The sequence below is a fragment of the Felis catus genome, chromosome D3, assembly GCF_018350175.1.
Source record: "Felis catus isolate Fca126 chromosome D3, F.catus_Fca126_mat1.0, whole genome shotgun sequence".
Taxonomy (NCBI): domain Eukaryota; kingdom Metazoa; phylum Chordata; class Mammalia; order Carnivora; family Felidae; genus Felis; species Felis catus.
In genome coordinates, this window is record NC_058379.1 from 14,010,019 (window position 1) to 14,024,599 (window position 14,581).

General features: G+C 48.4%; 1 protein-coding gene and 1 long non-coding RNA gene across 6 annotated transcripts in view; one reads left to right on the top strand and one right to left on the bottom strand.

Annotated features, from left to right (window-relative positions):
• The window catches only part of NOS1 (nitric oxide synthase 1), a 182,042-nt gene that overhangs the window by 14,351 nt on the left and 153,110 nt on the right, over positions 1-14,581 (bottom strand). For all 3 annotated transcript variants that reach the window (XM_011287802.4, XM_045041434.1, XM_023241468.2), the window contains 4 exons: positions 13,504-13,620; positions 9,621-9,795; positions 5,247-5,385; positions 4,717-4,795 (listed from right to left, as the gene is read on the bottom strand). In XM_011287802.4, coding sequence (XP_011286104.1) covers positions 4,717-4,795; positions 5,247-5,385; positions 9,621-9,795; positions 13,504-13,620 — 510 coding nt within the window. The remainder of the gene's footprint in view (positions 1-4,716; positions 4,796-5,246; positions 5,386-9,620; positions 9,796-13,503; positions 13,621-14,581) is intronic.
• Positions 1,503-5,580, top strand: LOC102900184. 3 transcript variants are annotated; one of them, XR_006587866.1, is made up of 5 exons: positions 1,503-2,594; positions 2,693-2,751; positions 2,860-2,955; positions 3,174-5,116; positions 5,306-5,580. It is a non-coding gene; the product is annotated as an uncharacterized LOC102900184 (long non-coding RNA). The 3 variants fall into 3 exon arrangements; XR_006587865.1 differs by having other exon boundaries at positions 1,503-1,939; XR_002737197.2 differs by having other exon boundaries at positions 1,503-2,751.

The following is a 14,581-nucleotide window of genomic DNA, read 5'->3' on the forward strand; positions in this document are numbered from 1 at the left end:
ATTCTCCACAGAATGTAAATCAACACTTGAATAGATCAATGGGACTCGCTATTTAAAGGAGTCTCTGGCACACCCAAGAAGCCTTTTGTGCTGCAAATAGCCACCATTATTAAAAAGAGTTGTGCTGGCACATTCACTTTTGCAAGTATTTTCTTGAAGCAAGGCACCCCCGTCCTTAGTCTGGTGGGGGAAATTGGTGGCTGAAATTGTGAATGGTGCTGTCAGGGTCTGGGGTCCCATTCTCTTTTCCTGGACAGATTTTGCTATCCCTGGGACACTAATCTTGTCAATTATAAGGACTTGCACGACTGATTCTGCTCTGAGTTCATAGGGATTTCTGGTTCCTGGAGAGCAAAGACATCATCACCTCCTGCCAGTTCCACGATCGGAATTAGCAGAGGCTGAGAGCCAGCAGGGGGCGCTGTGGGGCCGCTCATTTAGGAGCCTCTCGCGCCAACCACAGGAAGCCTTTGAAAGGCCCGCAAATCAATTCCCACTTTCTCCTAGATCATCACGATTTCTTTCAGAAGTATATTTGCCTCCGTTATGGGCGGTACAAAATAGAAATGCGGAGGACCCGTACTTGCTGAGCTGGCTCACGTTCACAGTCATTTCTCCCAAGTCCTCCTGAACGTGACATAACGTGGTCAGGCGGCCAAAGGGCAGAAATGGGGAGGCAGCTGGCAGGTTAGCTGGGTGGGCCCAGGCTGTGCCCCAGGCTGGGAATTTAACCCGGGGGACTCTGCAAGCCTCTGATCAGGCATGACTTCCTAAGCCCAGCGCTGAATGGCTGCGTGGCCCCAGGACACCCTGATGGGCTGGTCCTTGAGACCTTGTGGGGGAAGCAGATTTCCCCCCAGCCCCTTCCCAGTTGCACTAACCTAGAGACCAGTTGTCTTAAATCTCAGTTGGGGGGGGAGGGGTTTATAAGAATTGTATAGGATTTTGTAAGCTTTTTTTTTTTTTTTTTTTTTTTAAGCTTGGGACACATATGGGCCATTGAGAAGTACAGAGGAAGGGGAGAAAGGGAGGGACGGGAAGGTAGCAGTCATTTGGAGCCTCACCATCCCCTCCTCCAGAGTACCCACTGCTTGTGATTTATATCCACACACAGAAGCATAACACACACGTGTGCTTGGCAGTGGCTCATTGACGGGCTCACAGATGAAACAACAGTCAGCTAACATCCAGCATTAAATGGAAAAAAAAAATAGCTACTTTCACTCTTCAGTGTAAAGAGTAAATATTGTAAGTTTCAAGTTTCATTCGCTTAGCAAATTTATACTGAGTGCCGGGCACTGTTCTAGGCACTGGTGAGACAGTGATGGACGCACAACAAAGTGTTCTATTCTCATTGAGGAGCAACTTAAAAAGGTCTCAGAGGGGGTTGGTGATGTGGATGGGTGGGTGGTGATGGGCTGGGGGCAGCGGGCCGAGTGACCATCAGATAAGGATGGTCAGGGAGCCCTCTGTGATGTCACATGTCAGCAGAGACCTGAACAAAGAGAAAAAGGCAACATGCAAAGATCTGTTTGGGAAGAGTGTGCATGTGCAAAGGCCCTGGGGGTATGAAAAGGTGTGGCACGTTTGGGGAAGGGAAAGAAGGCTGGAGTGTTTGGAGGAGGAGATCAGAGAGCCGGGCAGAGGCCAGATGACAAAGGCCTCATTATGACCTGTCATGGCAAGAAGTTTGAAGGTCTCCTCAATCCAGTGAGAAGCCACTAAAGGGCTTGAAGCAGCAGAGGATTCAATTTACGTTTTTAAAAGATTGGTCTGGCTGCTGTTTGGAAACGTATCTTTGAGAGAAAAGCCAAGACACAAGGAGACAAATACCGTTGATGAACAGGGCTTTGCTCCAGGTGGCAGCTGTAGGTCTGAGACGAAGTTGAAAGCCAAGTCCCATAGGACCAGAGGACCGGCTGTGAGCTGGATGTGCAGTGTAAGGGAGGGCCAGGAGGCAAGACGGACGCTTGAGTTTTTGGGTTAAGCCAAATGTCGATGTTCTCTGTCGAAGCGGGAAAGTTGGAGAGAAGCAATTTCATCCGAGGCGAGACACGAATCGAGAGCTCCCCCACCAGGAACTGTCCGTTGTAATGTCCTGCCACCCTCCACGATGCCTCAGTGCTCAGGACCCCTGCCGCACCTTGGCTCCTGCCAGCCTCTGCCTAGACGCTCCTCCTTTGTCCTCATTTGCTTTCTAAAGCCTACCCTGTGTCTTCCTTTCTCCTTCTGACATCTGGGACTCAAGATCACCCAACCCGATTACCCATTACCACTCCATTATATCTGCTTCTCTATTGTTTGCTAATTGGTGTACCTAGAAAGTGTATCTCCTGGCCAGGCAGTAACCGTGGTCATTTTTCTCTTTCGATGAGAAAGAGAAATTGCAGGTCACTTTGCCTGCAATTAAGGGTCTGTGGGGCGGAGGAATGATTTGTGATATCTTGCCCATGGCCTCCTGGCCCCAAAACCATGACTTTGTGCCGACTCGGGCAGGGGGAAAATGGGAGAGAGTATCATACTTTTTGCCTCAATCATCCTTTTAAAAAAACCCCAACTTATAAAGCTGGAGACGATAGAAAGCCTGAAAAGAGGTAGTGTTATGGATTGTGCTTCTAAAGACGTAGACACCTGTATACAATCTGATTTCTTTTTGTGCTCCTTCATGACTGGTTTTAATACTACGTTCCAGGTCCTAACCTTGCTGACGTATTCCCTCCCTCAGCATAGAGTCGGCTGTCCTTTCCAGAGGTGAGTGGGGGTTATTCTGGGACTCGGTCCAACTTAGCATGCAGAACATTTGCAAAGGACCTTGCTTTTTATGGTTTAGGGAGTAATTTTTGTGATCTGGCTTTTCAGAGCTTGTTGCTAAAGGAAATTTCCAGTGGATTCTCGGTCCCTTCTCCTCTGGGCTACCAAAGTCATCGCTTTCCACAGAGCAGACTGGGAAGTAGGGTGCGTATTTCAGACACAGAGTCCCTCCCTGTATCAGAGATCATTATGCTCCGAATGTAGCATTTAACTAATTATTCAAAGGGATTAATTTCCCAATCCATTTCTTTCACGCTTGAGGAGCTAAGACAGAACATGGAGAGCTCTGGGGGCTTCATCCTGCTGGTAACTTTATCAGAGGTTTGGAGCCCACATAGAAAGCATGCATGCTAAATTTGCAGGTGTTTGATGCTGGGACAGACAAGGAAGAGAAGGGAAAGGTATGATATGCTAGCTGCTTTGAGCACCTTGTCCTTAATACAACGGCTTTGCAATGCTCTTGAGGTCACATGTGGAGCCATCCGGCATACAGACTTTGGAGTCAGAGAACCGAGTCTGCGTGACCTTGGAAAAGTCACTGGCATTTTCTGATCGCCATTCTTCATGTTTAAAGTGTTGATGGTCAGAGGAGCACCTACTTCCTGGGCTGGTCAAAGAGTTCTGGGAGATCCCACACAGAGAGCACTCAACACAGCTCTCGGCACACAGAAAGCACTAGCTAACCATCAGCGATCTTTATGGCCACCACTCTCCTTTGACATAAGGAGACGGGGCTCCGAGGCCCTGAGTGACTTTGCCCACGGTCACACAGCTGGTGTGCAGCAGAACCCAGGGCTGTCCAGCTTGCGAGCCTACTCTTTGTACTATGCCATGTGCAAAGAATCAAGATTTCAAAACAGCGTTGTGGGCTGTAACTGGAAAGTGAAAAAAAAAAAACCAAAAACGCCTTTCAATAGGGATCAATGCAAAGGACTTCATTAAGGCCACAAATACTATTTACTCAAGAACAGTGAGGGACAGACCTGGCTCCATCACTCTGAAAACACTTGATGTCTAAGAGCAGCAAGGGTGCAAGCTTAATGCGAGAGCAACGTGGCAATCAGGACAACGCCTGACATCTTGGGTGGCCTCAGGGTGTCCCGCTCAAACGGGGGGTGGTGGTTATAAGGTTATAAGAGCCTCGGGGCACGTGGTGGCTCCGACAGGTCCTCCACTGCACTGTGACCAGGTCTGAGAACGACATCCCCGACAGGGCACAGCGTGTCCTTTTACGAAAGCGAAAGGCTCGGGAAACTAGGCCTGAGGAAGAACGACAGGAAGGAATCAAGACCCCAGGAGAGGCTGGTTGGTGGCTTTGGCTCTTAGCGGGTCTCCCATTTGGAAGAACTGAATCTGGTTTGGGTGTCGCTCGAGTATAACCGGGGTCAAAATGAAGTGCTAGGAAGATGCCCTCTGGTCATAGCGAGAGTAAGATGATCTCTGACAACCTGCACTTCGAAACACAGCGCGGGCTGTTTTGTGAGGTGACGAACCTCCTGTCGTCCCAGAGGAATTTCAACGGAGTCCGGGTAGCCAGTTTTCAAGACTCCACAGAGAAGAAGGACCCACAAGGAGGAAATGCTCTCTGACCGGGATGCTGGGGTGCGATGCACATTAGCAGTCTGACAAGGGTGCGGTCTACATCAAAAATGCCTCATAAATCCTTCCTGTTTCTGCTTTCCTTGATGGTCGCCACCATCTCCGTTCCTGGACCTTCTAGGTCCGAGCTTGGCAGAGGGAAAGCAGGAAAATCTCGATGCTGCAAGGCAGCAGGGGGGTCCCCGTGGCACTTGGAACAGTAACGGGGAAGCCAGTCCCCCGAGCCAACCAGGACTCTCCGCCCCGATCGTGGGTGACCCCCGGAGCACAGGGGGGTAACCCCGAGCCAACCGAAGGTGCTCCTACCTGGATTTAGGGCTCTGAAGGTTTTGGCGGCTGAGGAGTCGAGCGGCCGAGACCCGCTTTTTGTGGACATTGGATAGACCTGCGGGGAGCAAACCAACAATCTTCCTGAGATGGGGTTAAACTGTGGTCGGTGCAAACCCTCCAGCTTCTACTGACCCTCTCTTCACACTTCCACTGTCCCCAGAGTGAAGCCAAGAGGTGAAAGAAATGACTCTGGGAGGGGGGGTGGTGCCGGCTGTGGAGAATGCGAAGGAAAAGCAAATCTGGTCGAGCTGAGTTGAGAAGAAGAGGTCAGAGTGACATCCTCCTGCTGGAGGGAGGGACATCCAAGGACACGCCTGGCTGAGCAGGGGTGGGGGGGCGCTGGCAGTGGACTTGTTTTGAGAGGATTGCACGAAAGGTAAGCAATGAAACCCACCTCCTCTAAGTGGGTGGAGGTGAGAACTCCTGTCTTTCCTGCCCCCCCCTCCCCCCCCCCCCCCCCCCCCCCCCCGTCTTGCGTGCCTCCCCAGGAGCGGGGGGAGAGGTACCTTGTGTAAGTTCCGGAGCTTCGGCCACGTAGGTGAGGCGGAACTTGTTTCTTTTCCAGCTGCGGTCGTTGCTGATGAGGGAGTTGTTTGCCTTCTCAATGTTGACGTCATCTCCCACGCAGAACACATCGCAGGCTGCCTGTGGCACACACAGGGCTTCCGGTGACCTCTTTCAGCCAAGAGGGACTCTCCACCAACAGCTCGAAACCATGACATGAATCCCTCCATCCATCCATCCATCCGCCCATCTGTCCATTCATCCTTCCATCCCTCCACCTACCCGCCCATTCATCCTTCTACCCTTCCTTCCTCCCACCTTCCCTTCCTCCCTCCTCCCTCCCTCCCTCCCTCCCTTCCTTCCTTCCATCCATCCATCCACCCATCTGTCCATTCATCCTTCCATCCCTCCACCTACCCACCCATTCATCCTCCCTCCCTTCCTTCCTCTCTCCCCCTCCTTTCCTTCCTTCCTTCCTTCCTTCCTTCCACCCTCCCTTCCTCACTCCTCCCTCCCTCCCTTCCTTCCTTCCATCCATCCATCCACCCATCTGTCCATTCATCCTTCCATCCCTCCGCCTACCCACCCATTCATCCTTCCACCCTTCCTTCCTCCCACCCTCCCTTCCTCCCTCCTCCCTCCCTCCCTCCCTTCCTCTCTCCCCCTCCTTTCCTTCCTTCCTTCCTTCCTTCCTTCCTTCCTTCCACCCTCCCTTCCTCACTCCTCCCTCCCTCCCTTCCTTCCTTCCATCCGTTCATCCACCCATCTGTCCATTCATCCTTCCATCCCTCCACCTACCCACCCGTTCATCCTTCCACCCTCCCTTCCTCCCTCCTCCCTCCCTCCCTTCCTTCCTTCCATCCATCCACCCATCTGTCCATTCATCCTTCCATCCCTCTGCCTACCCACCCATTCATCCTTCCACCCTTCCTTCCTCCCACCCTCCCTTCCTCCCTCCTCCCTCCCTCCCTCCCTTCCTCTCTCCCCCTCCTTTCCTTCCTTCCTTCCTTCCTTCCTTCCTTCCTTCCACCCTCCCTTCCTCACTCCTCCCTCCCTCCCTTCCTTCCTTCCATCCATCCATCCACCCATCTGTCCATTCATCCTTCCATCCCTCCGCCTACCCACCCATTCATCCTTCCACCCTTCCTTCCTTCCACCCCCCCTTCCTCCCTCCCTTCCTTCCTTCCTTCCTTCCTTCCTCTCTCCTCCTCCTTTCCTTTCTTTTTCCTTCCTTCCTTCCTTCCTTCCTTCCTTCCTCTTTCCCCCCTTTTTTCCTTTCCTTTCCTTTCTCCCTTCCTCCCCCCCTCCTCCCTTCTTTCCTTCTTTCTTTCCTTCCTTCCTCCCTTCTTTCCTTCCTTCCTTCCTCTCCCCCCTCCTTTCCTTTCCCTTCCTTCCTTCCTCCCTCCCTCCCTCCCTCCCTTCCTTTCCCTTTCTCCTTTCCTTTCCTTTCCTTTCCTTTCCTTTCCTTCCCTTCCCTTCCCTTCCCTTCCTTCCTTCCACCCTCCCTCCCTCCCTTCCTTCCTCTCTCCCCTCCTTTCCTTCCTTCCTTCCTTCCTTCCTTCCTTCCTTCCTTCCACTCTCCCTTCCTCACTCCTCCCTCCCTCCCTTCCTTCCATCTATTCATCCATCCATCTGTCCATCTCTCCATCTACCCTTCCTTCCTTCCTTCCTTCCTTCCATCTATCTACCCTCCTACCCATCCATCTCTCCATCCCACCACATACCTGCCAGCCAATCATCCATCAATCCATCCACTAATCCATCCAGTATTTTTTGAACGCCTTTGATGTGCTGGACATATCATATTTACTAATAAGTTTAGGATTTAACCTCTACTTAACATGTAACTTCTACGTCATTTATTCCTAAAACCAATATTTGTAGAGACCTAACATTAAAAAAGAAAATAAACACCTTAGAATTTCCCATCCATCTTCCTCTAAAGGTTTAAAAAATTACATTAAAAGCAGAACATACTGAATGTTTGAATACCTGCATATGAAATTTTCTTCCTTTCTTTTCCTTTTTTTTTTTTTTTTTTTTTTTGCCAAGTTCATAAGTTCTCCGACTTTAGTGGTCCTAAGAATTACTGTTTGGAATTCAGGTTTTTGGAATAAAAGCCACTGATACTTAAAAAGCTTTTAAGGGCAGATTTAACCCTTTTTTGGCCTTGCGTTGATTTTCAGACAATCTAAATGTCCATCAGTTGATGAACGGCTAACCAAAATATGATATATATGTACAGCAAAGTATCATTTGGCCATAAAAAGCAATGAGGTACTAATATATATATTGCAATGTGGACGAACCTTGAAAACATGCTAAGTGAATGAGCTGATTTCAAAAGACCACATATTAAATGATTTCATTCGTATGAAATGTCCAGAACAGGCAGTTCCCCAGAGACAGGAAGTAGATTAGCGGTTGTCAGGACTGGGAGTTTGATGGGAGGGGGGCGGTGATAACCAAAGGGTATAGGGGCTTGTAACAGACCCTGACTCTGGGGCGTTCAATCGAAGTTGGCTGACGAAGTCAAGAACCATAGTTTTCTCAAGGTAAAAAGAGCCGAGTTATCTCAGTTCTCCTCATCTAGGAAGAAATCCAGAAAGAGGCTTATGGACACAGCCTCCCCCCATAAATATCCTTCTAGCTCAGGGGCCTCAGTTTCCCCTCTTTCTATCTGCATTTACATGCAGGACGGAAAATGCCAACTGGATGATAGGCAGCTACCTAATCCACTTTCTCCTGGGGCTGCTGAAGAGAATGCATTCCAGGGTGGAGGAAGGAGCAGGTGACAGGTGGCAGGTCCGTATTCATGGCTTTCCGTTTTTCCCAGGATGGCCAATCGAATCATGCCCCCATGCAGATAGAAGGCCATTATTCATTTCTTCCCCTGTGACCTCATGTCTAGAATAGCCCTGTGCAATACGAGGTTCCATCATGATGGGAATGTTCTGTGCTGTCTCATATAGTAACCAATAGCTATTTGTGGCTGCTGAAAATATGAAATACACAGCCAAGGAATGAGATTTTAAATTCTATATAATATGTGTATATTAAATAGAGTTTTTTAACTTCTATTTAATATGTGTATATTAGAGTTACATATTTAATGAAAAATTAAAATTTTATACATCTATTATAGTATATATATTTAATTATTTTATGTAATATCAATATATTTCTGCAATTATGCAATATATAATATTTCTGTCTTCATATACAATATTATATATTGTAATTAATCACCTAATTATTTCTATGTACATATATATGCAAATTTTTTAAAATGTTTATTTATTTATTTTGAAAGAGAGAGGGGGAGGAGGGGCAGAGAGAGAGGGAGAAAGAGAGAATCCCAAGCAGGATCCACTCTATCAGAGCTGAGCCCAACGTGGGGCTTGATCTCATGACCACGAGATCGTGACCTGAGCCAAAATCAAGAGTCAGATGCTTAAATGACTAAGCCACTCAGGCGCCCCTAGAAATTTTTCATGTAACATAAAATTCATCACTTTCAAATGTACAGTTCAGTGGGTTTGAGTGTAACCCACTGAATTACAAAGTTGCACAACCACGACCACAATCTGGTTTCAGAACATCTTCCTCCCCCAGAAGAGACCCTGTACCTGTCAGCAGTCACTCCCACTCTCACGGCCCCAACCCCCTAGCAACCACTACTCTAATTTCTGTCTGTATGGGTTTGCCTATTGTGGACACTTCATTTAAACAGAATCATAGACCTGTGTCTGGCTTCTTGCACTTAGCATAATGCTTTCAAGGTCCATCCACGTTGTAGCAGGTATAAGTTCTTTATACTTTTTATGGCTAAATAATATGTCACTGTAGAGACCTACTATATTCACTTGTCCATTCATCCTACTGAATGTGAATTCATTCACATTTACATTTAAATAGCACATGGGGCCGGCAGCTCCTGCATTGGTCAGCAAAGATCTAGCTCAAGAGGGATAAGTATGTCAAAGTAGACAAATCGGTGAGATCTGAGTTCCAGGTCGAGGCACAGCCCCCTGGTGTGGCTAACCTACTTTATGGTTTTTTTGTCTACTTGTCTACCAAATGTGAGCGCGGGATGGATTCCTCCCAGCTCTGAAATTCCAAGAGCACAATGTTTTATAGACCAACTCCTTGCCCATGATGCAGGAGGTTAGATTCTAGGTGAAGAATGTGTGTTTTAAGGCCACCCAAACTCATCTGAGTTGTTTAAAGCTGTATCCTGGCTGGACACACGGTGGGGAAATACCAGAAGTTCTCTCAGGTTTCTTCTATTTCATATGGTGTAGGCACTCTGTCTTTGGAGGTCTCGGGGTCATGACTTCTCCCCCTGGGTTTCTGGGATCTGGGCAGGTGGTTACCTTGAAGACCTTCTTGGCCCAGGTCCTGAAAGCCTCTTCCTGCCCACAGAGCTCGTCTCCCTCCCTCATCTTCAGGATCCTCTCTCCTCCCAGCTCCTCCAGGAGGGTGTCCACGGCATGTCCAAAGGCGCAGAAATGAGGGTAAGCCCGGGAGCCAAGGCCAAATACGGAGAACCTGCCGAGGAGACAACAGATGGTCTGTGTTAGGGGTCTGTGGGGCATGAGGGGCGTCTGGTTTTATGGACTCCATGTTTCCCCTAAATTCATATATCAAAACCCTAACTCCTAATATGGCTGTATTTGGAGATGGGGACTTTAAGGTGGTAATTGAGGTTAAATACAGTCATAAGGATGGTCCCTAGTCCAATGGGACTTGTGTCCTTAGAAGAAGAGGAAGAAATACCCAATAGCATTCTCTCACTCTGAATGTGCACAGAGGAAAGGCCATGTGAGGGCACAGCAAGAAGGCAGCCGTCTGCAAACCAGGAAGAGAGGCCTCACCAGAGACCAATCTTACTGGCACCATGATCTTGGACTTCCAGCCTCCAGAACTGTGAGCAGATAAATTTCTGTTGTTGAAGCCACCCATTCTGATATTTTGTTACAGTAGCTTGAGCAGACTAACACATCTGGCATCTCCAGAAGCATCTCCATTAGCCCATGGTGGTCAGACAGCCCCAAGCCCACCTGGGTTAGGCCATTTTAAAAAATCTGGGAGCCCTTGGGGCCTCTTCTCCTCTCCTTCTGGTCTCTGCAAGGTATGACCATCCTCAGGAGAAAATTCCCAATGGTCCTAAGGAGGATGAGCTGGGGATAGCGATGACCCAGAACCATTGGCTGTGTCTTGTGTGCCCCTTTCTAAGCTGGAGAAATTAGTCTATTTTATGGGAGGGCTTGAATTCTACAAGGGACACAAGCAGATTAGTTTTAAGTACACAGGTAATGAAAACCATAACACAGAAGTCCTCAGGGACCTGCATTAACGAGATCAGAAGGCCTTGTCATTAGCACGTCAAATGTTCACTGTGTGTTGACTAACTGGAATTAAAATAAAAACTTTAAAAAACCCACATCAAATGTTGGTGTGTAAACAGGTGCTTCTACAAGGGGATGGAAGATTTATAAAGATGCTGACTCCACCCCTTGCAATGTCTCTGACATTAATTTGTCTCACAAACCCTCTCTGCATAGGTACCACCAAGAAAACGTGGCTGCTTGAATCAGGGGGGGTCAGGTTAATGAGATTTTCCTCTCTGTGAAGGTGGGGTGGCCTTGACTGAGGTATGAGAAGGGGAGGGCTGTGTGGCAGATGGCCGCTCTTGCTAGTTCGCTGTCCGACTGACACTTGGTCCTGGCTGTGGGTCTCGACATCACTGGGGCAGAAGTGACAGGTTCACACAAGTGGGACGAGAACGCCCCACCCCACGTCTTTCCTAGCCTGGAGTTTTCTGCTGGAGACTGTCATCTCAGACAAGCCCAGGCGAGGATCTGTGTGGGCTATTCCATACTGTCTCTGCCTCTGCCTCCCAATCCGTTTGTTTAGAATGAAGGGGTCAGGTTGGTGAAAGATTGAGATGGGGGAAGCAGAGAGGAGGAGGGGAATCTGGGAAGGGACTCCCATTCTCTCTGTCATTGGAGAATGCACTTGACATGGCTCCGGGGGTCTCACGGGTCAGGTGAAGGTTAGCATGGGTTAACATCTGCTTCTTTTAATCCCACATGCATGCTTCCTCTCTGGGCCTCTTCTCCTCTCCTGCCCTTCTTTCCCTGGTTGTAGAGGCTTTCTAAAGAAAGTACATGGGATTAGGCAGTGTTTGCCCCCTCAGCCCCCCTCCCCCACCTGCCCGCTCATGCCCTTCCTGGAGGTGGGTTCCTTACCTTTTCCTCCAAGGGTGATGGTGTGACAGGAGAGCTGATAACTAGGAGTGGACTGGTTGGAGGGGGGCCAGGAACTTCTTTCCCAAGCCACGCCCCCCTTAACGTCAGCCCAGTGGAGACTGGAAATTCCCAGCACGAGTAATGGCTTTGTGGTTAAGCCGTTGTTCCTCAAACATGCGATGTTTACGTTCACGACGTCACCATATGTGACCACTGCTGATACTATTATTTACTTATTACCGCTGTTTAGCTTGCTTTGAATTTGTCTTCACCACCTCACCAAAACCACTTGTGTTCACTAGCAGATGGTTCGGGTAATTCATGCATTAATACGTTTCCTGATGCACCTAAAGACCTGCCTCCCAGTCATCTCCTAGACTCACGTTTCTATTATGACCTTCACCTGGGGGTTTCAAACTTCCCATTTTAAGCCTCCAAACCAGGAATTGGCAAACTTATTAGACATGGGGCCGGAGAGTAAATATTTTTAGGTTTCTAGGCCAAGAAACAAAATCGAAGCTGTTATGTGGATGCCTTCGTAACAGAGAGAAAACAAATTCCTGCACGTCTTTATTGATGACATAAACATTTAAAAAATTATTAATTACAGTTATTGAGGATGATTTTTTAATAATATGTCTACCTATGAGACTGGGGTTCCTTGTTTGGGGGGGTGGGTGGCATTTTGCTTAATTGGGGTTCAACGGTAACGGTTTCTATCCTCAAGTGAATTGCCAATGTTCAAGTGCAAAAACCACTCCCAGCTCATGGGTTGTGTAAAAACATACAGTGGTCAGGCTGGATTGGGTCTCCAGGCTCCTGCTTGCCAATGCCTGCTCTGAGCCGTGATAGATTCAACAAGAGAAAAACGGGTCCGGCTGTCAACGCACAAAACCGGTGTTTCAATGTCAAACTAAAACAACGCACTGATGTCAAACCCCATAGAAAATAACACCAAGGGTGAACCCGGATGTACACTATGCACTTTGCGTGATGATGATGTGTTAGTGTAGGTTCATCAACCGTACCAGTGGACCACTCTGGATGGAGACGCTGCTGGTGGAAGAGGCTGTTTCTGTTGGGGGAGGGGATATATGGGAATTCTCTGTATCTTCCTCTAAGTTTTGTTGTGAACCTAAAACTGCTTGGAAAAAATAAAGTCTATTACAACGTGCTCTACTGGGCATAAGACTTCGATATCCAGGACCCCTCGTGATGTGTACCATCTACCGAGCACTGTCCTGAGCAGGTAGGAAAAGGTTCGGTCAGCAAAGGTCGGAAAGATTGGTGGCCAGGCCCGGATACTCAGTGTGCATCAACCTTGTTTTCACAAACATCTGTGAAACCAGGGATCTGCAGTTTTCTTTCTTTCTAAATGCTCATTGGATCGCATTCCCAACTGTTGAAATATAAAATATCTGCCCGTATCCCATAGAAAATGATCTCTTGGTATGTGACCACTGCCCTTTGGTAAACATGGGGTTAGGCCAGTATTTTTTGAATCAGACTGCACGTTAGAGTCACTTGGGGAAATTAAACAACAAAAAAAAAGGCAATATGTGCCCAATTCTAGACCAATTACATCAGAATCTCTGGAAATGGGGCTTGATTATCAGTATATTGCAAACATCTCCAGATGATTTTGATGTGTGTCCCAGGTTGAGAGCCACTGGGGCATGGCAGGGTGTCTCCAGAAGTTTCTATTAGGTGTAACATATCATTGGGAAGGGCAGCTTACTGAGTAATTTCCAGGGATTAACATCCTTCGGCACAAATGATGTGCTGATGACGGGGCGAGATTTGGGTGATGGGGCTCTGACAGAGTGTGTATAGGAAGGGGTCTGGGTAGTGTGCTTTAATGGGGCGAGGGGAGTCCCCAGAGAGCTAGAGTGCGGCTGGTTATTCAAGAGACGGACAGGAATACAAGGGAGGAACCTTAAGCCCACTTTGCAACTAAATCCAGTTCCCCAAGATGGCTTCCCTGAGGCCCTTGACCCCTGCTCACCTCACGTTGGCCAGGGGTCCAGCACTCTCAAAGTTGTCTCTGAGGTCTGGCCCGTCACCTGATGATTTATGGGAGTCAGAATACGAGGAAACACTATTGAATCGGACCTTGTAGCTCCTGCCAAAACAGAAGAGACCCTGTGAGCTCTGGCTTGGAACCTCCTCCTGAGGTCCTGTTTCAAGGACCTTCTCTTGCATGTTGGTTGAGACCATAACACTTCCATGGACTCTTCCAGAATGGATAAACTTACCCACCACTAGAGCTAGCCATCTGCGCATGACCCCGCTTGTATTTAAAGAGGTTTCTGACCATACTCAACTCAGGGATCTCGAGAGCCAGACAGCCAAAACGATTTAATTGGCAAAAAAAGTCACGAATAGATCAGACCACCCCCTAACCATTAGAGAACGCTTCGTTGCTTCCCAAATTTTAACAAGCACAAGAATCATCTTGGGATGCTGTTAAAGTGCAGATTCTTTTTTTTAAAATTTTTTTAAATGTTTATTTATTTTTGAGAGAGACAGAGTGTGAGTGGGGGAGGGGCAGAGAGGGAGAGGAAGACAGAATTTGAAGCAGGCTCCAGGCTCTGAGCTGTCAGCACAGAGCCGGATGAGGGACTCGAACCCATGTGCTCTAAGATCATGATCTGAGCCGAAGTCGGACGCTTAACCGACTGAGCCACCCAGGCGCCCCAGAAAGTGTAGATTCTGATTCAGCAGATCTGGGCAGGGCCTAAAGTTCTGCATTCTAACAAGCATCCAAGAGGCACCAATGCTGCTGATCCCCAGACCTCACTTTGAGTAGCCAGGAACTAACTGGTGATGTCCACTCTGGTATCTCTGTGTGGCTATTTAAAAAAAACTTTTTTTAATGTTTATTCATTTTTTGAGAGAGAGAGTGGGGGAGGGGCAGAGAGGGAGACACAGAATCCGAAGCAGGTTCTAGGCTCCGCGCTGACAACACAGAGCCCAAGGCGGGGCTCGAACCCACAAACTGTGAGATCACGACCTGAGCCGAAGTCGGGCGCTTAAGCAACTGAGCCACCCAGGCGCCCGTACACGTGGCTATTTAAAAGTAA